The 24488-nt window shown below is 44.6% G+C and overlaps 2 protein-coding genes across 5 annotated transcripts in view; one reads left to right on the top strand and one right to left on the bottom strand.

Moving 5' to 3' along the window:
- Positions 1-1981, top strand: part of efemp1 (EGF containing fibulin extracellular matrix protein 1) — a 28762-nt gene extending 26781 nt beyond the window's left edge. For all 4 annotated transcript variants that reach the window (XM_083775616.1, XM_083775615.1, XM_083775618.1 and 1 more), the window contains exons 10-11: positions 478-670; positions 1328-1981. In XM_083775616.1, coding sequence (XP_083631742.1) covers positions 478-670; positions 1328-1489 — 355 coding nt within the window. In that variant the 3' untranslated portion in view covers positions 1490-1981. The remainder of the gene's footprint in view (positions 1-477; positions 671-1327) is intronic.
- Positions 1982-21846: 19865 nt separating this feature from the next.
- Positions 21847-23985, bottom strand: LOC310866171 (putative ATP-dependent RNA helicase DDX41). Its single transcript, XM_083775613.1, has one exon. The coding sequence runs from the start codon at positions 23973-23975 to the stop codon at positions 22137-22139; it is 1839 nt and encodes a 612-aa protein (XP_083631739.1). The 5' UTR covers positions 23976-23985; the 3' UTR covers positions 21847-22136.
- Positions 23986-24488: the final 503 nt, after the last annotated feature.

Genomic DNA, 24488 nt, shown 5'->3' with positions numbered 1-24488 from the left:
ATGAATTAACTAGGGCTGTCAGGATTATCAAACTTGACCTGGTTCATTTTCACTCAAATAATAACAGCCGGTCTACAAGCCGGTCTACTAGCTCACAACGCGCCGCAGTTGTGAGCTTGTAGACCTGCTATTTCCAGTGTTTTTTCAAAATGTGTGAAATATTGTCATGATGGAAACGATAGGGGCAGCAGTGGCTCATGGGTGCGACGCATGGTGACCTTGTACATATTCTATTTTCAAATGGCAATTGGGTCGTCCACTCACAGTTAACAGTCTTTGTATTGAGTTTGTGCTTGAAATGTACTGTAATTCTGCAAACTGTTAATAAATAAATAAATAAATAATAAATATTTCAATCAATCAATACAGTACATTTTGACACCAATACTTTTGTACTTTTACTCTTTACTTTTGATTTCCCGAACGTTTACTTGTAACAAGAGTACATATTCCTACATTTGTGATGGCTTTTCACAGTCGCTGCATCTGCCGGTCTCAGACGGAGTGCCAGGGCCTCACGCCGTCCATTGTGTACAAGTACATGAGCATCCAGTCGGAGCGCTCTGTGCCCGCGGACATCTTCCAGATCCAGGCCACCAACATCTACTCCAACACACACAACACCTTCAGGATCAAGGCTGGCAACGAGGCCGGGGAGTTCTTCCTCAGGGTGGGTGCATGTACTACCACTAAAAGTGTTCATCAGTCGGGGTTCATGCATGTGTTTGTTTTTCCGACGTTCTAAGAGCCCGACAGGCATTAGTCCGACACACTAGCCCAAACCCTAACCTCACAGGGAAGCCACGGGTGAGTTTTAACCGGCCACGCATGTGTCGTAAACCAGCATCGCATGCGAGGACTGGTGTCGGACTGTTGCATGTGTCGGACTGTTGCATGTGTCGGACTGTTGCATGTGTCGGACTGCATGTGTCGGACTGTTGCATGTGTCGGACTGTTGCATGTGTCGGCCTGTTGCATGTGTCGGACTGTTGCATGTGTCGGACTGTTGCATGTGTCGGACTGCATGTGTCGGACTGTTGCATGTGTCGGACTGTTGCATGTCGGACTGTTGCATGTGTCGGACTGTTGCATGTCGGACCAACGTCTGCGCCCCCCATCAATCTCCCTCGACTAAAGTTATATGACGAACAACGTTCACTGACTACCTTTTTTCCAACTAAATGAAAACTAAAGGCCTCTCTGATCTTATTTACAATACAAGCGAGTGGTTTCCAGATATTTTCATGCTCGTTTCACAAAACAGCACAACCGTAGGGTCTCTGACTCTTACCTTGTGTTTTGATTCTGTGTCCCATCCATCGTGCAGCGCTCCAGCAACGTGAGCGCCATGCTGGTGATGACCAAGCCCCTGACGGGCCCCCGGGAGCACGTAGTCGACCTGGAGATGGTCACGCACCACATGACCATGAACTACCGCTCCAGCTCTCTGCTGAGGCTCACCATCATAGTGGGACCCTACGGCTTCTGAACAGCACCTAACCCCACCCATCCCTCCAGACCCTACGGCTTCTGAACAGCGCCCACCCCCACCCATCCCTCCAGACTCTAAGGCTTCTGAACAGCGCCACCTATCTACCCCAACCCACCCCTCCAGCTCTCTGCTCAGGCTCACCATCATAGTGGGACCCTACGGCTTCTGAACAGCACCTACCCCCGCCCACCCCTCACCATCATAGTGGGACCCTACGGCTTCTGAACAGCACCTACCCACGCCCACCCCTCACCATCATAGTGGGACCCTACGGCTTTCTGAACAGCACGACCTACCTAAGTACTAGCCTCGGCCCCAGCCTTACTCATCGACGAAGAGAAAAGCCTGGACACAACCTAAGGCAGAGAGAAAAGCCTGGTCACAACCTAAGGCAGAGAGAAAAGCCTGGTCACAACCTAATGCAGAGAGAAACGGACAATAGCCGTGTAATGTGCCTAACGATCTTTAATTCACCCGAAACATAACTTTTTTTTAACCGCGACCATCAACGCTTTGGTTATGGATCTATCGTAAACCACTGAAAAAGACCACATGACGTAGATCTACGCAGTCGGCGCTTAACCATTGGATTAGACTTGACGTAAATCTACGCCAACGGCGGTGAATGCGTTAAAAGCCTGTTAATTTAACGGTTTGGACCTCCCGCTGGTCCCCTGAACCTGACGCTGAGAACCAGGCGTTCCTCGTACAGCAGACATCAGCCCGGCATACATATATAACGCTAAGACCAATGCTCTCTGCATCTGCACCGCATAGCCCCAACACAGCCAGGTCAAAGCTAGACCGCCGCATAGCCTCAACACAGCCTGCAGGTCAAAGCTAGACCACCGCATACCCCCAACACAGCCTGGTCAAAGCTAGTCCACAATCCACAGCCCTTCTAGGCTGTTCTCTCTGGTACGAGAAATATTCAAATGAAGCGTTGTACTGCAGTGAGGAAAAGTCCCTGTGTGCGGGCGGGCGTGCGTGCGTGCGTGTGCGTCCTGTACACCTAACATTATAATAGGGAAAGTTCAGCACTTTGAGGTTGAAAAAGGTGCCTGCTGTGGTGCTGCGTGAAAGAATTAAACAAAAGGGGGAGGTGGAGCGAGGTGGCATTTAGGAGAAGAATCACAGTGCAGTGGTCCTATAATAGTGACGTGCGGGGACCCCCAGGGTCCTTGGCTAAATTATTGGTACCCCCCATATGGCCCTATAAAGCATAGTAAATTGGGAGTCCATGGCCCTATAAAGCATAGTAAATTGGGGTCCTATGAGAACCTCTTTTTAACCTGGTGTCACCATCAACAACACTCTCTGTCACTATTCCATGTTGGACCTGCATTGGAGAAATAATAATAATAATAATTATGTATATGCAAAGCTTTGCAGACATTTGAAAGCATAACTGGTGTCAGTATGGTTTTGCAGGGGTCCTCTCACCCATCCTACAGTATGTATGTTTGCCTGTGTTTACCCTCACGACTAATCATTTCCATCGTGGTCCAGGCAGGTTGAGAACAGTGTTGAGGTGTTACAGTCACAGTCTCTGCCCAGCAGGGAGAAATGCCCTTTGCCTGACCACAGCCTGCACCCGTATAGACTTCAGCTTGAGGAGTCGTACATGTACCGTGTGTGTGTGTGTGTGTGTGTGTGTGCACATCTGAGCAAAATGTCTTGCCTGAATCCAGAGCTAACAAGTGTAGTGTGTGCATGCGTGTGTGCGTGCGGGTGTGCGTGTGGAAGACATGAGAGGGAAGGAAAGAGTGAGAAAGAGTTAGTTCCCAGCTCCAGGTTGTCGTGTGGAAGTGGTTGAGCTGTTTATTGGTTTCTGTGATGCCATCCTGCATGGCAACCCTCACTTATGAAGCTCTACTGTGCTCCACGCTGCCCTCTGGGTACCCCCCCCCGCCCCCCCAACCCCCACCACTGGCACGGAGGGACTCCAGAAACACACTCAGGAAATGATGGCATTTATAACACATTGGCACATTTGGGCATAATCCACTTCTCGCTGTTTGTTTAAGGCCGGTTTTTGCCTGCTACTTGGTTGGTACCACGGTTAAGAGCTCTCTAGTCTAATGTGGGTTCCAGTCGGTATAAATCGCTCTGGCACCAGGCTGGCTTTGCGTGAGAGAGATAATTACAATGTGCGGGCCGTGTAAGGGTGGCTCATAGAGTTAAGACACAGGGGATTATTATAAGTGTTAATACAATGCCACCACACTCCTGGTGGAACAAGAGAGCGTTCAGCGCATTGCTTTACCCTTCACCCCCCGACTGCTTTGGCTGCTTATTGTCGCGGAAAGATTCTTTAGCACTGAATGCCCTGTATTGAAAAGAAAACCCGGTATATTCACCACTCTTCTCGCAGTACAGTTAAGTTGTTATCTTTGGTCAAACCGAATCACTAGCTTGTATATACGTTTGGTTTTCCGTCATTTCAGCACTGAACATGCAATTAGCCCATTATAAGACCTGAGGTCGATTCTACAAATGCCTTCTAAAGCAGTAGTTCTCACACTTTTATATAGAAGATTTATAGATAATGTTCAAAAATAGCAGATGTAGCTTGCTTGTACAGCTGCTATTTTTGAATATGCCAACGCTAAACTCTAAAATGACACCGATGCTTTCCCGGTTTTAATGGGTTTAGGGATTTAGAAGTGCCAATAGAAGTACATTTATACACACCACAGAGCAAATACTACACAAATGTGTTTGTTTTATCATTTTGTTCTGTCCAGACTGTACAACTGCTTACGACTTTATGAAATGTTCATTGAAATGCCTCGATGTTTTTTGTTTTTGTTTTTTTCCCTCCTCTATTTAAAATAGCCGATATATTTTTTCACATGTATCTTTTTGATCGATTTTTTGCACTCTGAAGTGCAAAAGTTATATTGTTAAATAAAATATGATGGATGAAATGAATCTTGTGGGTTTTCATTTGAAAAAGAGAATAAAGGTTATATTATAAAGGTTATATATCGGCTATTTTCAAATGGCCGAAATATATATCAGGCTGAAGTGGTTTATGTTTTGTAATAATAAGCTAAATCTACAAAGCCACTAGTAACTAAAGTGTTCAAATAAAGGTAGTGGAGTAAAAGTACAATATTTAGATCAGGTATGTAGTGTAATAGAAGTAAAGGTACTGGAAATTGGAAATACTCAAGTAAAGTAAACTACAAAGTAAACAAATACCTCAAAATTGTACTTAAGAAAATTTTACTTTCCGCCACTGTTGTTAACCCACCATGAACATTTTGTTCTTGTTCTTACGGCCTCTGCTCCGCCTCAGCTGCAGCATACTGCAGGCCTCTGCTCTGCCTCAGCTGCAGCATACTGCAGGCCTCTGCTCCGCCTCAGCTGCAGCATACTGCAGGCCTCTGCTCTGCCTCAGCTGCAGCATACTGCAGGCCTCTGCTCTGCCTCAGCTGCAGCATACTGCAGGCCTCTGCTCCGCCTCAGCTGCAGCATACTGCAGGCCTCTGCTCCGCCTCAGCTGCAGCATACTGCAGGCCTCTGCTCCGCCTCAGCTGCAGCTGCAGCATACTGCAGGTCTCTGCTCCGCCTCAGCTGCAGCATACTGCAGGCCTCTGCTCCGCCTCAGCTGCAGCATACTGCAGGCCTGTGCTCCGCCTCAGCTGCAGCATACTGCAGGCCTCTGCTCCGCCTCAGCTGCAGCATACTGCAGGCCTCTGCTCCGCCTCAGCTGCAGCATACTGCAGGCCTCTGCTCCGCCTCAGCTGCAGCATACTGCAGGCCTCTGCTCCACCTCAGCTGCAGCATACTGCAGGCCTCTGCTCCGCCTCAGCTGCAGCATACTGCAGGCCTCTGCTCCGCCTCAGCTGCAGCATACTGCAGGCCTGTGCTCCGCCTCAGCTGCAGCATACTGCAGGCCTCTGCTCCGCCTCAGCTGCAGCATACTGCAGGCCTCTGCTCCGCCTCAGCTGCAGCATACTGCAGGCCTCTGCTCCGCCTCAGCTGCAGCTGCAGCATACTGCAGGCCTCTGCTCCGCCTCAGCTGCAGCATACTGCATACGGCCTCTGTTCTGCCTCAGCTGCAGCATACTGCATACGGCCTCTGTTCTGCCTCAGCTGCAGCATACTGCATACGGCCTCTGTTCTGCCTCAGCTGCAGCATACTGCATACGGCCTCTGTTCCGCCTCAGCTGCAGCATACTGCAGGGATCACAAGATCTGTCTTCTTATGTCATGGAAACATATACTGTGTAGTGTAAGCCCTGGTATGAAACGCTTCTGTTGCCTTTTCCATGTGCTCAATCGGGACAAGGTGAGAAGGATTTCAACTTGAATATAATGATGATGAATGCAGTGTACAACAACAGAGTGTCACCGGCAGTTCATTTCTGGGCGGAGTGGGCGCTTGTTTATAGTGCAGCAATCCAAGACCATCCAACGTGTGAGGAAGGATGGATGGGGAAGCAGGGTCAACATAATTATGGAATGTCAGGTTTGAGGTGAAATGTAGAGTTGCTGGCCAATATTGATGACATCAGGGATCTCCACATATGGGCTGGCTTAATATTGATGACATCACATGATGTCATGAGGCATGACCATACAGTATATGGGGCGTGACTGACTGACTGACGGGAAATGCTAGTGCTGTCGCAATAAAGCCGGGTAATTACTGTAGGGCAACTACACGAATAAGGCCTAATTAATTCTAAACCTCGTATAGACCTATAACCACTACATGTCTAATCCTAGCCCTAACCCCCAACCTGAATCTATAAACCTATAACCACTAAATGTCTAATCCTAGCCCTAACCCCCAACCTGAATCTATAAACCTATAACCACTAAATGTCTAATCCTAGCCCTAACCCCCAACCTGAATCTATAAACCTATAACCACTACATGTCTAATCCTAGCCCTAACCCCCAACCTGAATCTATAAACCTATAACCACTACATGTCTAATCCTAGCCCTAACCCCCAAACTGAATCTATAAACCTATAACCACTAAATGTCTAATCCTAGCCCTAACCCCCAACCTGAATCTATAACCTATAACCACTAAATGTTTAATCCTAGCCCTAACCCCCAACTTGAATCTGTACTGTGAGACTATTATTATACCACCACAAACCAACCATTCATTTTGCGAGAAAATTGGGAAAATTGTCCTCACATAATGTCTTATTTCTCAAATTCTACTCTGCTTGTTGTGGGGACATTTAATTGGCACTCACAAGTGAAGTAATACAAGTACACACACACACACACACACACACACACACACACATCAGAAATGGGCTGGGGCTGGGTGTTTACGGTAAGATGTTACTCAATCATTGTGCTGCGCAGGGCTCTTAGTCAGAGCCCTGGCTGTTTGGGATAAGCATGATGTGTCACAGTTCCCCCTGAACCCTGTGCATGCAGCTCTCCCCTGTGCATTCATTGGATTCATTGAACCCTCGCTGGTTCCATCTGCCTGCCGAGAGCGCCCTGCCCCATGCGAGGGTTTTGGATCTGATAAATGCAAGCACGTTTGCTATGTATTATAGCTCTAGAATTACCACAGTTATCTAAGTAACTGAGGAGCGATCAAAGGAATCCTAACGGATATAATGAGCCTTTGTACAAGTTATGGTTATGGTTGCCAATATGGTCTAAAAGACATTGCACTTTTTTGAACGGATAGGGGACACACTTTGTTCAGTGTTGAATCCATGGCACGCATCTTACAGCTCATATAATAGGCCTACATGTTTTAATATAATATACAATGAAAAACTGCAGATATACAGGGAGATTCTTATCTTTTTCTGGGCCTCCCTGGTTGTTCTTAGACATGAGGGACCCTTATGCAGGTAGTTGGCAACACTAGTCTTTCATAAGCACTGCCTGGTGTGTGTATACTATACCACCCTGTCTACGACTATACAGCAGGGCTCTTCAACAGGGGGTCCTGGACCGGGAGGGGTTCTCAGAGTTACTACAGGGAGGCCACCAAAACTTGTGTGATAGGATTAACCACTTGGACCCTAGGCTATAGCGTCCCTATTCCATAAATTAAGACTGCACAATGTAAAGCGCCTTGGATAAAAGCGCTATATAAATGCACCATTTACCATTAAGAAAATAAATTATCTTTTTTTGTGTGTCAATTACGGTATAATGTTTCTATTTGTCACAGTCTGTCTCTCCCTGTGTCTCCACCCTGGCCACTGGAGGGAATTATTAAAATATTTAGAGTATAAAATACACAGACACATCTTTCTCCCAGTATTCCACACGCGTGCACGCTCGTGCATGCACACTCTCTCTCTCTCTCTCTCTCTCTCTCTCTCTCAGGTCCCCCAAAGCAGGTCAACCTGGCCTCTGGACTGTACAAACAATGAGATGGCAGGAAACGTACACACACACATAAGGGGGGTGGTACTCAGGGTACAGGGTTCACACACCACACACACACACACACACACTGGTTGATCTAAGTAAGAGTACATACTGACTGGCTCATTTAATAAAGCATACACACATACTGTATAAAAAAGATGATCTCATAATGATTGGCACATTTAATTGAACACATCGACACATACACCCACACACCCAGGGGGGGCAGAGTCCGGAAGAGAGGGCCAACGCGACACTTCAAAGAGGGAGGAGCATCCCCTGAAGAAATTAACTATTATGATTGGCTATATTCACAAAGTGGAACTATTAAATATTTCTGTCGACACATGGAATCTTCACTCCCTCAGACCGTAGAGAGGGAGTCCAGAGGTCTACTGGTGGTTTAATCGGTAACTTCTGTCGGTAACATTGATTGTATAACCAGATTTGATTCATTATGATTGTAATAGGCTCAATTTATATTGTTGTAGACATAGGGACAAAACATAATTGTTCATTAGTTAATAGGGCTTTGATTATTAAAACTTATAGATAATTATAACTATTTTGTTGTGTATTCATTCCAGAGGTTTGGGTACAAGTTCATGGACATAATCATGCAAAACGAACGCGTATTGGTATTGATATCTGGTTTACTGTCTGTACCTCCTTGGAGGTTAAAGGTGAAAGGCCAGAGGTTAAAATCTTCTCTACCACCACGCTGCAGTCCCATTTACACACCTTTCTCCAACTCCCTCATCAGCCCACCTGTGAACATTTCTACAATCAATCAGCTCCTATAAAACTGGACTCAGCTCAAACACTCATTGTCAGTTCATGTTTGTTGTCATCGATGCGTCGCCTGTTCCTGCTTTCCTGTTGTTCCTGGTTTGACTACTTTGTTATGTTCCTATTATTGCCTGATTCCTGACTACAACTTCAGTGTAAGATCATCTCTACATTAAATACTTTGAAATCTACTCTTGTTTGTTGTGACTTTGCAGATGGGTTCAACTCGCTCCGTCTGCATCCTTGACAATTTTTCTCTGTTTTTATTGAAGTGATTTACTTGCAACCGAAGGTCGCAGTTAACTATGTCATGATACCTAACTAAAATCCATGCCACTCACCCCAGGTCATCGTGACATCACGTGACGTGACATCAGCCCCCTGGTCACCCCAGGTGCCCAGATCACGTGACATCAGAGGCCCATATATGGTGCCCAGGTCATTGTGACATCACGTGACATTCATCAGGGATGGATATATACAGTAGTAAATGCAACCTGCTGTCGCAAGTACGCCCATATATGGAGAACCCTGATGTCATCAATATTGGCCAGCAACTCGTCTGACCTCAAACCCTTAGATCTCCATATATGGATATATGTCAGAACCTGTTCTGACATTCCATATGTTGAATTTGATCCTTCCTCATCCATCATTCCTCTTCCATGTCTCCTTTTGGACTTGTACCTGTACATTCAAACTCTAGACGGGCCTGCCCCAAAGTTATTAGTGCAGCCACGCCCGGCAGCCGGCGAAAACTAGAGTTCTCAACATGCCCGAAAATTAAGGCCCGGCCTTACCTGGGCCCTCATCAAACCCTGTACACAAGAGTGTCTCCGCCACCACCCTTAGATTTCTATATACTGTATGGAGCTGACCTGTTCTGACATTCCATATGTTGATCTGACCTCATCAAACCCTGTACACAAGACATGATCCTTATATGGGAAGTACAGAATTAATTCCATGTTGATCTGACCCCCCATGGCATGCCATAGCGCCAGCGCTCGCCCAGCAGTCTGCCGTCAACGAGGCGGATACAAGGCCTATCCACACCAAAGGGTCAAGATGGTTTTAACGTTGTCTCTGTGGTGTGATAGGCATATATGTCTTGTTGCACGTTGACCCATGTTGACCCTAGTGATTGAACGCATGGAATGCAATGTACCAAACCACACCAAAGGGTCAAGACTGTTTTAGTGTTAACTCCTTGCAACCATTTGGACCCAAGGAGTTGCATGGCGACTCTTTGGTGTGGTTAGGGCTTAAGGTCACACTAACCTTAACAGCTAAAGCTGATCTGTTGATGAGCAAATGTGGTTTAGTAGACCAGTGAGCTGGGGCAGAGGCAGTTCATTCTGAACAGAGCACTTCAGACATGCAACAAGCAGAGTGCATGGCTGCTGTTATACTGTATGTAAGAGTCAACATAGAGTTATTAGAAGATTCCCCCAAGTGGATATGCAGCCAATGAGATATTGTTGAAGTTTGTGTCTGTATTGTAACTTGTGTTCGTTCTTATCATTATTGTTCTCTATGAGAATGCTTGTACTAAACGTTATGTGTATGTTTTTACAGTTCCCACTGCATTTGGCATTTAAGTATGTCTAGGTACAACAAAAAGAACACCTTGTGATAGTATTTATCAGTAAAATAAGTAACTTTTGTTCAACTTTGAACCCTCTTTCACATGGAATTATGGTTTTGTGCTGTGCTTCCAAACTCCAACACTTAGAAAAATAATATGGTGAATGATAATCACCTGCAAGTCATTTCTTGACAGAAAGTAACTCATAACATGCCACGGTGTATTTTGATGAAACAAACACTAACAAACTAACAAAGTGATAATTCAAGGTTTTCGTACAGCTGCAATGTTGTTGAGTTTGGTGTCGTTTAATACAATCCGATGAGATAGGACTTTTCTGTTTTGATGTATGGGCTGTCAATGGCATATTGAAGCTATAGTTGCTGGCAAGATGCATAAATATCTATATGGTAAAAATAGGTCAACAATACAGTACTTGTATTAGAGTACTAAATGTACTTAGTTACTTATCCACCACTGTCTGCAGGCCAGGCTCGCCCTGTTCTCTTGGGTTCAGGAACAGGCACACCTGCAGGGCAGATAGTTACACATGCAGGGCAGATGGACCATCCAAACCCACTTACCTTTTTATCATGATGTGCTGCTCTGGAATGCCTCGTACACCAGATGCCCTGCGCCGCGCCGCGCTGCGCCGCCGCCGCATAACTTCATTCATTAAACACAGCGGTGTGTGTGTGTGTGTGTGTGTGTGTGTGTGTGTGTGTGTGTGTGTGTGTGTGTGTGTGTGTGTGGACAGTACCAAGGGTTTACCCTTTGACTTGAGTAGTGAGTACACTATTTAAAGGGACAGTTCACCCCTGAAAAGACTTGTGTTCTATCGAGTACTCGCCCCATATGGAGACTTGAGTTAATGGATTTTTCTTTTTTTTTGGTCACATTCCTAAAGCCGATAATTTGATGACCAGCCGTGGTTCCCTATGGAGACACAAAGAGACGTCACATATATCAGTATCCATCATGAATTCAAGTCTCCATGGGGTGAGTATCTGTACAGTTGTATGTGTAATTTTGGATACTTCACTTGGTGACTCCACTAATATATTTCAAAGACAAATATGTACTTTTGACATCCACTATATTTCTATAGGAATGGACAAAAGTCCATAATGGATTAACCGCTTGAGCTCTGTTTCAAATGTAGTGAAGATAGCGGATCTGCAAGCCCACAGCAGGGCGATGTGAGCTTGTAGATCTTTTATTTTCACTATTATTTGGAAGTACAATCAAAGGTGGTTATGGTAAAAGGATAACACAAACAAAATGCCCCATGGGGTCTTGTTTTCCCAGTATCTATAGGCTCCTTATTACTTTGACTGGAGTACAGTACATCATGGAGGAGTTGAGTGCTTTTTGTGTCCGCCACTGATTAAACGTTTCACTGGCCTCGGAAGGATCTGAAGTTCAAAACCTTAGTTACATCACAGAGCGTTCCCGAAAACTAGCCTCACGATGAATCACCTCACGCCGAGCAACAGCTCACAAACACTTGCTGGTGTGAGTTCAGTGCACGTGCGTGCGTGAGGCCTTGCAGAGTGGCTGTCAGTGTAAAAAATAGTTGTGTAATGCCCCGATTTGTGTTCGCCACTATGGAATACATTTCTACACTACAACAAGCGATTACACCGTTTTAAAGTGGATTTTCATGACAAGCAACTCACTGGCTGTTCAAAGGTAACTTTAAACATAGGCAGAAAGATGCCCGCAGTGGCGTGCACAGATAGACAATAGGGGGTGCTAGAGCACCCCCTGCCCTTTTGGCAATTTTGCTCTTAAAAAAAGAAAAGAAAAAAAAAGAAATCTTATTTTGTAGTGTGTGGACCATGCGGTGACATTGATCAAATCTTGATAAAAAACATTCTACTATATTATTTAGGCCCCCACAATCTAAAGCTATGTTTCTATGTCAGTGGTTCTTCGATAAGAAAAAATAGCAGACCTACAAGCTCGTAGTGCGCCACTCGGTGGCACGCTATGAGCTTGTATATCTGCTATTTTTCAATAGCACCAAAATGGGTTCCCGCCCCAAAATGCCCTGCACAAGGTGCCCTTTTTTTCACTTGAGCACCTGCCCCTCTAAATGTCTGTGCACGCCACTGGATGCCCGTATATTGTTGGCATTCAACCTGTTTTAACCAGCCATGCACATGTCGGACTGTTAGTACGTCGGACCAACGTGCACTGCTCACAGAGTGTCACTTCAGTGCCACGCTGCACGCTTGAAAATCTGCTATTTTTTAACATTTCTGAAAAGTTCTTTCTGGTTTAGAAGGAAATCGTATAGAGTCGGCCTCAGGTCTTCATGGGTTAAGAGTGCTGCTTCAAGGTGCGTTAATGGCAAGACGAGTGCATGAGGAGGTGAGAAATGACTCGTTTACTGGGCGGCATTTGAAACCGGAAAGATGTCATGGGATGAAGTCACCTGTTACCGTTGGCGAGAGCTATAGTGCCTCACAAGGGTGGCATAACCACACAGTGGCATTTACGGGGAGGGAGATCACACACGCACACACGCACACACACATGCACATGCACACAGTGGTGGAAAAAGTACTCACGATTTTTACGTATGTAAAATTAATATCAATAGGCCTACTGAAATATGGAGAAATATACTCTTACAAGTAAAAGAGTCCAGAATTCAAAATGTACTTTTGGCATCACAATTTACTTTAAAGTACCAAAAGTTAAAAGTACTCGTATATGCAGAATGTCCCATTTCAAGTTTTCCCATGTACTGTATGAAAGATAGCCGAGCTACGTCGCACTGTGAGCTTGTAGATCGGCTATTTTCAAATGGCCGAAATGAAGTGCTTAATTTATGTTTTGTAATAATAATAATCAAAATCTACAAAGTAACTATAGTAACTAAAGCTTTCAAATAACTGTAGTGCAGTAAAAGTACAACATTTGGATCCGAGATGCAGTGGATCTAGTAAAAGTATACTGAAAATTGGAAATACTCCGTTAAAGTACTACCTCAAGATTTTACATACAGTACTTAAGTAAATGTACTTAGTTACTTTCCACCACTCACACACACACACACACACACACACACACACACACACACACACACACACACACACACACACACACACACACACACACACACACACACACACACACGTTGACAATGTGACATCACATTTGTGAGTTTGTGAGGTACCGTTTGTGTCATTGCGGTGATCTACGGCACACTGCCTGCCTGCATGGTCACTGCATGTGGCCGTTGGCCGTGTGCCAGGTCGTAAACACAGCCTTCAGTCGGCCAGAAATATAAATCCTGGAGGTCCACAGCTGTGTGATTACATTCACTAATTACACTCTAGGAGCAGTCACTCCGAGAGGGCCGACCGAGCGAGCGAGACAGGCCCTCGGGGTGCTGTGAACGTAATTATATCTTGACAATTAATGGGCCCCGCCGCCACTCCTCAGGAGAAGAGTTTGTTAGATGGTTGGTGACGCACCTACCGGACTGTTTTTAGCTCAACGGGGGAAGCCTTTGAATTATGACATAATTATAAGGGGGAGGGGGGGGGGAACGTGATAGAGATGATGATTATCCCCAGGTACTGTAAACGCACTTTGCCTTTGATGCATGTGCGTTTCACTGGCAGGAAAAAAAGCAGAGCTCTTTTCTAACGGGAGGTCTCCTACAGTGCCGATATACAGCACACACAGGAGGTGATGTTTCAGGAGAACACGGCGTAACTTTTCTGCCTGGTAGTCCATAAACGTAACCTCTATACAGTATATATAAACACATTTTGGCAATTTGAAAATAGATCTGATATTTTCGCATCTTGATGTCAATACTTTTGTACTTTTACTCAATTACTTGTTACCGTGTATTTCTACATTGCAGTACGCCTATTGATACTTAAGTAAAACAGGCAAGTACTTTTTCCCACCAGGCGGTCCATCCATCCATCCATCCTCACAGTACAGTGAGAACCTCAGTGAACTCCATGAAAGTGTTACTTTATTTAGACAAGGTCAGAGAGGAGCTCAGCCATGTTGCCATAGCACCTAGAGTACACACACACACAGTCACATGCACGCACTCACGCACGCACGCACACTGGGAAAGCACATGCGCCGACATTTCCAGCAGTTGTTGAAAACAGTCAACAACTATAGCGTGAAGCCCATTAGGCGATGGCGGTGGCACAAAGTCAAAGCAGAGCACTCAGCTTCGAGAGGAGCTTTCTGACTGCATGGGGCAGATGTTTGGGGTTCTGTCCGAAAGTCTGACATCTCGTTAGTCCGACCTGCGTGGCTGGTTAAGACTGAGGTTAGGGTTAGTGACCTTCATGGCCGGTTAAGACTGAGGTTAGGTTTAGTGACCTTCGTGGCCAGTTAAGACTGAGGTTAGGTTTAGTGACCTACGTGGCCGGTTAAGACTGAGGTTAGGTTTAGTGACCTACTGTACGTGGCCGGTTAAGACTGAGGTTAGGTTTAGTGACCTACGTGACCGGTTAAGACTGAGGTTAGGTTTAGTGACCTACGTGGCCGGTTAAGACTGAGGTTAGGGTTAGTGACCTATACGTGTCCGGTTAAGACCGAGGTTAGGTTTCTGGTTTAAGGAAGGAACGATGACATGTTGACCTAAAGCATGTCGTGTTTTAGCTCAGTGGCAGCAGCGGCGCGCAAAACATCAAAATGAAGAAGAACCCATAAAAATGCCATTAAATGTAGCCTAATGCAAGTCAAACTGGGGGTCTTTGAAAATTGTCAAAAAGTGTAAATTTGGGGGTCCTTGACATGAAAAAGTTTGAGAACCAATGCACTACCAGACAGTCCCTCTGTATCGTCCTGTTAGCCTCAAGGCCGTACGACGTACGTAGTGCAGTGAGATAATCCAAAGTTCCAAACAAACACAGTGAAAAGCCACCATTTTACAACTCTCTAAATCTTTCTCACATACACCCTCTCTCTCTCTCTCTCTCTCTCTCTCTCTCTCTCTCTCGTTCCCATCCCGTCCACCTCTCACATCTGTCCGGGATTTTCAAGCTTGGATGATCCACTTTTCATATTTTCCACTTTCCTCCCATTCCTCCACATGCAACCAGAGAGAGAGAGAGAGAGAGAGAGAGAGAGAGAGAGACAGAGAGAGACAGAGAGAGAGAGACAGAGAGAGACAGAGAGACAGACAGACAGACAGACAGACAGACAGACAGACAGACAGACAGACAGACAGACAGACAGACAGACAGACAGACAGACAGACAGACAGACAGACAGACAGACAGACAGACAGACAGACAGACAGACAGACAGACAGTGTGCACGCTGATGTGCCAGCCACAGTCAGTAATACTTAGGTTGAGGTGTCCTCTCCTCTCCTCCAGGAGCAGGGTGTGTGTATACTGTTGGAAAGGCCTGTAATGAACAGAAGGTTGGCTCCATGCCTGATCAAATTCCTCTGCTGTCTCCTATCTATCTTGCCTTCCAAAAAATGTTCGGCATACCAGCGGGTTTTATTGACTTGTCAGAGCAGACAGGGGCGAGCAAGCTCTACCTTGTAAGGCGTGCGTGCACCTAGCGCATTCCCGTAACACGAGGAACTCAAATGATGGCCTCTTCTTCCTCAGATTCTAATCTTTTAGGCTGATTGTGCACACATTGATTGATAAATACCTGCTATTAATCAAGGGTATTGATATATACGGTGAAAACACTGATGATGCATTCTTTAGTTTTGAGAATATAACCTATACCGTATTATGCAATAATTGACCACCTATATCTTTTTCTGGACTTTGGCTATACAACAGCTTAGATCTTAGAACACATATTTATTACATTGTTTAGAAAAATCTTTCTTATTTTTTCTTATTTTTAAGTGGTGCAACCACTTCTACATCCAGCATGCAATGTCCATGTACCTGTGTACCTGTTTGTGTACCTGTGTGAGCACGAGTGGTGTGCACATGCGTGAAATTGGAACGAGAGAAGTATATGTGACATGGCTGCCACCTGCTGGACGCAAACGATACAGAGAAGAAATTGGAACGATACAGAGAAGAAATTGGAATGATACAAATTGGAACGATACAGAGAACCAATAGACGGGAGTTGCACCACTTGGTTCACACTGGTGTGTTTTTTTTTAACAATTGAAAAGAAAATGTATAGGAAACAAAAAAAATTAAACGATACTATTTGGGAACCCTCTACACCATTGGTTTTCAACCCGTTTCATATCAAGGCCCATTATTCTGCATTTGAGCCACAGACCACCATGAGATTTATCCTTGCAGACCCAAAACTAAAGAACATGTCCACATTTCCATGCTGTATTGATATTGGTATACCATTAGGAGAGATAACAAGGCAAAGGTTGATCAAAATAACAATTGTAGGCTAAATTAACTCAAGTAATGCAGATGTTTAGCAATAAATTTAACTCTTGAGCAGTGTCGTTTTTGGCAGCAAATTTCTATTTTAGTTTAGTCATAGTCTTCGGAATGAAACTCCATTTAGTTTTAGTCATATTTTAGTCACCTGAAATGTTAGTGTTAGTCTAGTTTTAGTCGACTAAATATCATAAGATTTTAGTCGACTAATTCTGCAGTTGTTTTAGTCGACTAAAATGTATTTTGGCGGGCCTTGATGCCGTCAAAATGACTGATTTTAAACTTGCTGAAAATAGCCGATCTACAAGCTCACAACGCGTCGCACTGCGACCTTGTAGATCTGCTATTTTCAGCATGCAACCAAGTGTAAAATGATTTATACTGGATCTCTTGTCCACTAGTCCCTTCCTAACATTTTAGTCTAGTTTTTATTTGTTGACGAAATTGTCTATACATTTATTCTTAGTTTTTGTCACCATAGCTTAGTTTTCATTTAGTTTCCATTTAGTTTTCTGCAGTGAAAAAAGTGGTGGGAAAAGTACTCAATTGTCTTACGTAAGTAGAAGTATCAAATACTTACAAGGAAAAGTCCAGAATTCAAAATATACCAAGTGTACGTATACCAAAAGTAGAAAGTAGGCTATATATACTCACTCTGCAGAATGTCCTATTTCAAGTTCTCAAATATTTTGTAAATCGGCTATTTACAAAATGGCCAAAATGTATAAAGGGCTGAAGTGGTTAATGTATGTTTTGTAATAATAATCAAAGTAACTGTAACTGCCATTTTTCTAGTTTCCATTCTCCTTTGCAGTTACTTCACAGGTATGGGAGTGATCCTACGCAGTACACACACAGAATATTGCAATAGATGGATGTCCAGTCTTTGATCCAGTTTGAGTGTTATTTATTTATCAGAAGTCAGAAAACATGAACATACCAGTGATGTTATTAGTAGATGTTATAAGTTAGTCTCTGTTCTGCTGCTGCTGTGCTGGTGCTACTGGTAAGAACGGTTTGCTCCCTGGTTCCCTGTGTCTAGTGATCTGAATCACTGCACCTGAGTGCCCTCTAAATACACACCCAGTGCTGCCAAATCCAAAGCCCACCACCAAGTGTTCAAAAATAATATGCCAACCCAACCAATAATCTAGCACCATCATAATGGCTCCTATACACCGGCCCCTAATTGTCTTAAGTGTAATGACACAATTACCAATAAAACATAAGGAGCCAATATCAAATTCACATTTCTACTTTTTCTTTTTACAATTTCAAAGATAAATCAAAAGTGTTGGCATTCAATGTTCTTTAAACTTTAAGTCTCTTGGAGCCTTCTGTGGTGCATTCAAAGTTCTTTAGTCTTTCAATCTTTTAGTTTTTCTATGATCAGAGCATAGCCTGTGTTGTGTGTGCATGTTGTAATGTACAGGTATGTGATTAAGTCCAGAGTAATCCCTGCATGGGTCTGTGTTTCCATGGTACCTCTCTGTCCGAGGTGGTTTGCGAGCCTTAGCTGGCATCTTGGGTTCCTTGGATGGAGGTGGTTCAGTGTAGGTCAAGGACCTGTAGTCGTCTCTCCTTGTAACTTTCCTGTGTTTGGTTAGCTGTCTGTGGTCATGTTTCAGTTGTTTGTACTGTAGAGTTGGATGGGTCTGAGAATGACTGTTTTTCAAGATGGAGATTTGATTGACATCAATAGCAGGGCAGCCAGTCTCATCCCTGATCTCATCCCTGCGTCGTCTCCTCTTAAGGGACCATAGATGACCCCAGTAGGGTCCTCACAGCGTACGGTCCTTCCGCCTGGCTGTGGACCACCTCCAAAGGTTCCAGTACCTTTGAGGCATTTGTGCCGATGAGGAGGTCAATGCCAGAGTCTATTTCAGGTATTGTGATATGGTTCAAATAAAGCCATTGTGACAGGTCCTGTTGTCTTGGGATGTTGTGTTGTGAAACTGGCATGTTTTTACAAGTGAACACATCAGGCAAGTGCATGAAGTCATCTGTGCCCATCTTAGCTATTGCCAAACCAGTGGTGATATCGTAGCTGGTTTCAGGCTTCACTTTATTCATTGTACTGAGATGAATATTGGTTCTCTTTCCTGGGATGTTCAGCCTTCTCATTAAGCTTTCAGTGCAAATGTAGATGTGCTTCCATGATCCAAAAATGCATAAGTTTGCAAGACTGTGTTTCCCCTGTGGCTCTTAACTTGAACTGGCACAATGGAGAAGATGGAGGTTTCATCACCGGCCCCAATATGACCACATGTGTGAGGTGAGATGACAGCATTGATTCCAGTTGAGTTCTGTTGCAATTGTTCTGTTGCCATTCGTTGTTCTCTTTGTTTTATGTGGAGTATTTCAGGATGTTTTCCTTTACATGTATCACATGTTAGACGAGATTTGCAGTTTATACTTAGGTGTCCTGCTATTTTCAAACAGCCAAAACAGACTCCTTTTTCCTTTAAGAAGTCTATCTTCTCTCTGTGGCTTTTCTTCATCATCTGTGGACACAGACCCAATGTGTGACCACTTTTTTTGCAGAACAAACAAGAATGAGAACTGATGAATACATTTGTTTTTACTCCATTTGACTCCACTGCCGTTTCTATGGGTGATACTGTTATTGCAAAACTGCTTCTTCTTGGAAGGTCTCCTTTTGGTTTAGTGATGGTTGAAGTTTTGAGATTTAATCCTGGATGTTTCCAAAAAGCGGGTCAGACAGTATTTTCACCTGTCTCTCGATGAAGTTGACAAGGTCTGGGAACATAGCACGATGTCCATGCCTCTCCTGTAACTCACATGCCTTGTCCCATTCATAATAATGGTCCTCATGTTATAGACTTCTGGCTCCAAAACTGTGGAATGCACTTCCCATTGCAGTCAGAACTGCAGCATCACTCCCAATCTTCCGCCGTAGCCTGAAAACCCACCTTTTCAGACTCCATCATGGCCCATAGCACTTACCCTAACCCCTTAGATAGCATTTCTGTTGGCTTAGATAGCATTTGACACAGACTTATAGCATGTTATGTAGACAGCACTATAATTGTATTGTATATAGTCATAGCACGCCATAGTACATATGTATAGCATAGTAGTAAATATGTATAGTTTATATGTATAGTGTATGTATAGTTTCATTATATAGATATTCCACTGTTACTTTCTTAGCTTACGCATGTTTCATGGTATTGATAAATGCTTTTATGTGATGTATTCCCATGCTTTTGTTCTTGCTTAAATGTAAGTCGCTCTGGATTAAGAGCGTCTGCTAAATGCCTAAATTGTAAATTGTAATAGACAACATTCATCTCCTCCATATAGGAAATGTTTTCCATTGCATTGCAACAGCCTCGGAGGAAGAGAGAAAATGCTTGCAATCCTTTCACATCATCCAGTTTGATTTCTGTCCAGCAAAAAGCTTTTTCCATGTATGCCGTGGCAATCTTATGTTCATTTCCAAAATGCTTCTTGAGCAGCTGTTTCGCTCTTGGGTAGCGCTGTGATGGAAGCAGATGTTGGCAACTTTGAACCAGGTCTTTGGATGCCTGGTCTTTGCTCCAAAAAATGTAAACAGTCACCATCATTATCTGTCTTTTTCTCAATTGCACTCTCAAATGCCCTGATAAACACTTCATATTGTAATGGATCCCCATCATAAATTGTTATGTCTCTGGGTGGCAAAGTGGAATAAAGGTTCTGTTTGACCAGTAGAGCTGTTGTGTCATTCTGTTTTTGCAACACATTGTAAATATCACCTTGATTACCAACATTTGTAACAGGGAGTGAAGTATCAGCAGTATGACCTTGAAAACCTTTTTTCATTTGACCCAGTACATTTTCAGTTTGCACATTTTGACTGAGGAGAGGGTATTGCATTGAAGGAGTTTGCCTGGGGAGAGAGTATTGAGTCAGAGAAGTTGTATAATGCGCTTTGGCAGATTTTTCATAAATGGTTTGTTTTGGCCTCACAACCTGTGGCTGGGAGGGAGGCTTTGTTTCCTTTGACACATTTCCTTTGTTTTGAGTTTGACCAGGTAAGTATGCGTTTGTATTTGGGTGTAATGTAGACTTTTCCTTTTGAGCAGCAGCCCCCTTTTGCATATCCGAGTTCGTTCCACTTGACGCTTTTGAACTGCTCCTTGAGCTCATCGTCTCCAGAACCTGGGCTTTTGCATTGGCTGCTGCCAGCTGAGTATTCATTTCCAACTGCTCTTTTTCTCTTCTCAACTTTTCCTGTTGCCTTCTGAGCTGTTCTTCTTGTGCTTCAATTTGATGTTCTGCTGTAAGCCAGCAAACTGCTCCATGAGAGCTGCCTTTTCAGCCTGGGCTATAATGCGAGCAGATGAAGATGTTGATGCTTTTGATGCAGTGGATTTGTGTATGGACTTTGAAACATTTGATACACTGTCATGGGGTCCAATATCATCAGCATCCACAGCACTCAACCTTTCACTTTCAGCAATGACATGCATTTGTGATTCCCTTTCAACAGAGACGTGCATGTGCGGTTCATTTTCAGATAGCCAGCATCGTACACTTTGTATGAAATCATTGAATACACACATTTTTGGGTCAAACCACTGATTTTGTCTTTCAAGTTCATCGTCTGGCATTGGTAAAACCATCAATGATGCATGGCCTCCTTTTGCTTCACCACATACACCAATTAACTCATCCAAATTTTGTTCTACTTCATTGAATTTTTCATTTGATTTCATAAGCTCTTTCAAAGCTTCTCTTAAGCTGGTAGCCTTTCCAATACTCACGCCTCTTATCCTTTCAAATAGCTTAAAGTCTTTAGAGTTGTGTTTATGTTTAACACTCTTTTCCTTTCCGGATCCTGTGTAATGTCGACATCTTGTGGCTGAGCATCTCCATCACCACTAGACATGTTTGCTCATTGATTCAAAGCCAGCTTCCAAACCAACTCACCCAATAGAGCTGCAGGTGTGTCCAATCACCTGTCAATCGGTGTTGGCAGTGAAACAAACAATATGTCTGTCCAGTTGTGGCTCTTTTTATGTCCTTTTCACTCGTAGAGCGTCGTTCTTACGTTCTTATTTTTTTTTCCAGAAGGACACCGTGGGTGTCGTTTTATTTACAATCACATGACGGATGTATTTTACAAAAGCAACAAGTATTCAGAATAAAAGTATGGAGAAAACAACAAAATTCATCAGAGTACAATGATATATGTTAAGCAATCATAAAAAATACACTTCCTTTGTCCGATGATACAGATGGCACTACAATTTCCTCAGAGTTTCTCGAGTATCGGTATAACGTCATTGTAAAGAACCTCAAATGACCTCAAAGTATTAAATCTGAGTTCCACTTTGTTGTAACAACGGTGTACCACCCCAAACCTAGCCTATATATAAACTCACAACACGTCACAATGTGTTGTGACTCTGTGAGCTTGTAGATTACCAGTGAATTATCAGTGCTAATTCTCATCGAGTGTCAGAGTGAATCATCCATGTTAACGAAATCCCTCAAAAGTCTTAGAAGTCCATGGAACTGTGAGCCAGATAGTCCTTGCGTCCAATGTTGGTCACCTGTTTGGTCTGCATGGCTTCCAGCTTGGGACAGTCTGTGATACGATGACCCAGACCACCACAGAATGTACAGCCTCTCTCCCCTCCAATGTCCAGCATCTCCTCGTCTCCCATCTGCAGCACCTGGAGGACAGGGGGAACCTTCTGCTTGGCCTCGATCAGCAGCGCCTTCAGATCCATCAGCACAGACTCGTCGCAGCCTTTATTGATGAAGGTCGTCGCAATACCGGTCTTCCCGGAACGTCCTGTTCTTCCAATTCTATGGACGTAGTTTTCGATCTCCTCAGGCATGTCATAATTCACTACATGCTGTATGGCTGGGAAATCCAGACCCTTGGAGGCCACGTCTGTGGCGACTAGAACATCCTTCAACCCCCCTTTGAACGCTTCTATGGCTTTAGTTCTCTCCTCCTGATCCTTCCCTCCGTGGATGGCCACAGCCTCAATGCCTTTGAGTAGCAGGTACTCATGGATGGCGTCCACATCTGCTTTCTTCTCAGCAAACATCAGCACTGGTGGTGGTGTTTTTTGGAGACACTCGAGCAGGTAGACCATCTTGGCTTCCTCTTTGACGTATTCCACTTCCTGGATGACATCCAAACTGGCAGCACCTGCTCTGCCAACATTGATAGTGATTGGTTTAACCAGGGCACTCTTGGCAAAGTTCTGGATCTTCTTAGGCATGGTAGCACTGAAAAGCAGCGTTTGTCTCTGACCCTTGAAGTAGGAGAAGATGGTCCTGATGTCCTCCTCAAAGCCCATGTCAATCATCCTGTCGGCCTCGTCCAGCACCAGGTAGCGACAGATGTCCAGACTGATCATCTTCTTCTGCAGCAGGTCCATCAGTCTGCCTGGGGTGGCCACCATCATGTGTACGCCACGGTTCACCACCTCCATCTGTTCCTTGACGGACATCCCTCCGATGCAGAGGGCAGTACGGAGTTGTGGAGCTCCCTCCTCCTCCAGGAGTTTACTGTAATACTCGATGATGCCGTGGGTCTGCCTCGCCAACTCTCGTGATGGACAGATGATGAGTCCATAGGGACCTTCTTTCTTGCAGAACGACAGCCTTTTCTCCTGCTCCAGTGAGAACATGATGATGGGCAGAGTGAAGACCAGCGTCTTTCCTGAACCAGTGAAGGCAATGCCGATCATGTCCCGGCCCGACAGAATTGTAGGAATTCCTTGAATTTGTATGGGTGTAGGGTGCACAATTCCCTTCTTTTTGAGCCCTTTCAGGACGGCTGGTGGGAGTTTCATCTCCCTGAAGCTCTTGATGGGTGCAGGGACTCCTTCGCCGTCCACCAGGATGTGGTATTTTTTCCTGACGCGGTCGTGCCTGGCGTCGGGCATGTTCAGGATGTACCGCGGAGCCTTCCAGCTCGTTTGGATGGGGTCATCGTAGATGATGCCCTTGGCCATTTCCTTTACGGACATCAGAGCTCTGCCCTCCGCAACGCTCTCAAGGATCTTTTCTTCTTCCTTCAGCTGCTTCTCCTTGGCCGACTCCTTACGTGCCTCTGCCTTCTCCTTGAGGTGCTGGTGCTGGTCCAGGAGGCTGACGTTGGAACGAGGACCCAGGCCTTCATCCTCGTCCCTCTGTTCTCCTCCACTGTCCTTCTGCTCCTCCTCCACCGCTTTCCCACGCAGACGCAACATTTTCTGATGCTGGACATGTTTTCGGATCTTGACAGGGACGTATGGAACGTAATCGTCATCCTCGGATGCTCCAGACCTCGCCTCATCCCCATGGGACTTCTTTCTGGGTCTGACTTCGTCCTCCATTATAGTTTCCATTCTCCTTTGCAGTTACTTCACAGGTATGGGAGTGATCCTACGCAGTACACACACAGAATATTGCAATAGATGTCCAGTAACTAGTAACTAAAGTTTGCAAAATATAATGTAGTGGAGTAAAAGTAAGTACAAATACTTACTTACTTCAATACTTTCCACGACTGGCTGGGGGATTAAAGGGTGTGTGTGTGTAGGGGGGGGGGGGGGCATGGGTGGGGGGTAGTTGTGTGTGTGTGTGTGTGTGTGTGTGTGTGTGTGTGTGTGTGTGTGTGTGTGTGTGTGTGTGTGTGTGTGTCACCACCAGTGCTGACAGATGCTGCTCCTCTGTGAGAGGCCAAGTCAGCCCTGTTCACTCCCCTCCTCTCCTAATGACTTTACCCCTCGCTGCTCTCCCCTATACACTGTCATTCTGGAAGAAGTAAGTACAATGAAGCAATGTAGAAAGTATATAGGCCTGCTCTGTAAAGTAAAAGTTCGGAATTCAACATTTACTTGTCTATA

Source organism: Protomyctophum parallelum (genome assembly GCF_964188405.1).
Source record: "Protomyctophum parallelum genome assembly, chromosome: 10".
Taxonomy (NCBI): domain Eukaryota; kingdom Metazoa; phylum Chordata; class Actinopteri; order Myctophiformes; family Myctophidae; genus Protomyctophum; species Protomyctophum parallelum.
This window is presented reverse-complemented; position numbering and strand designations above follow the sequence as displayed.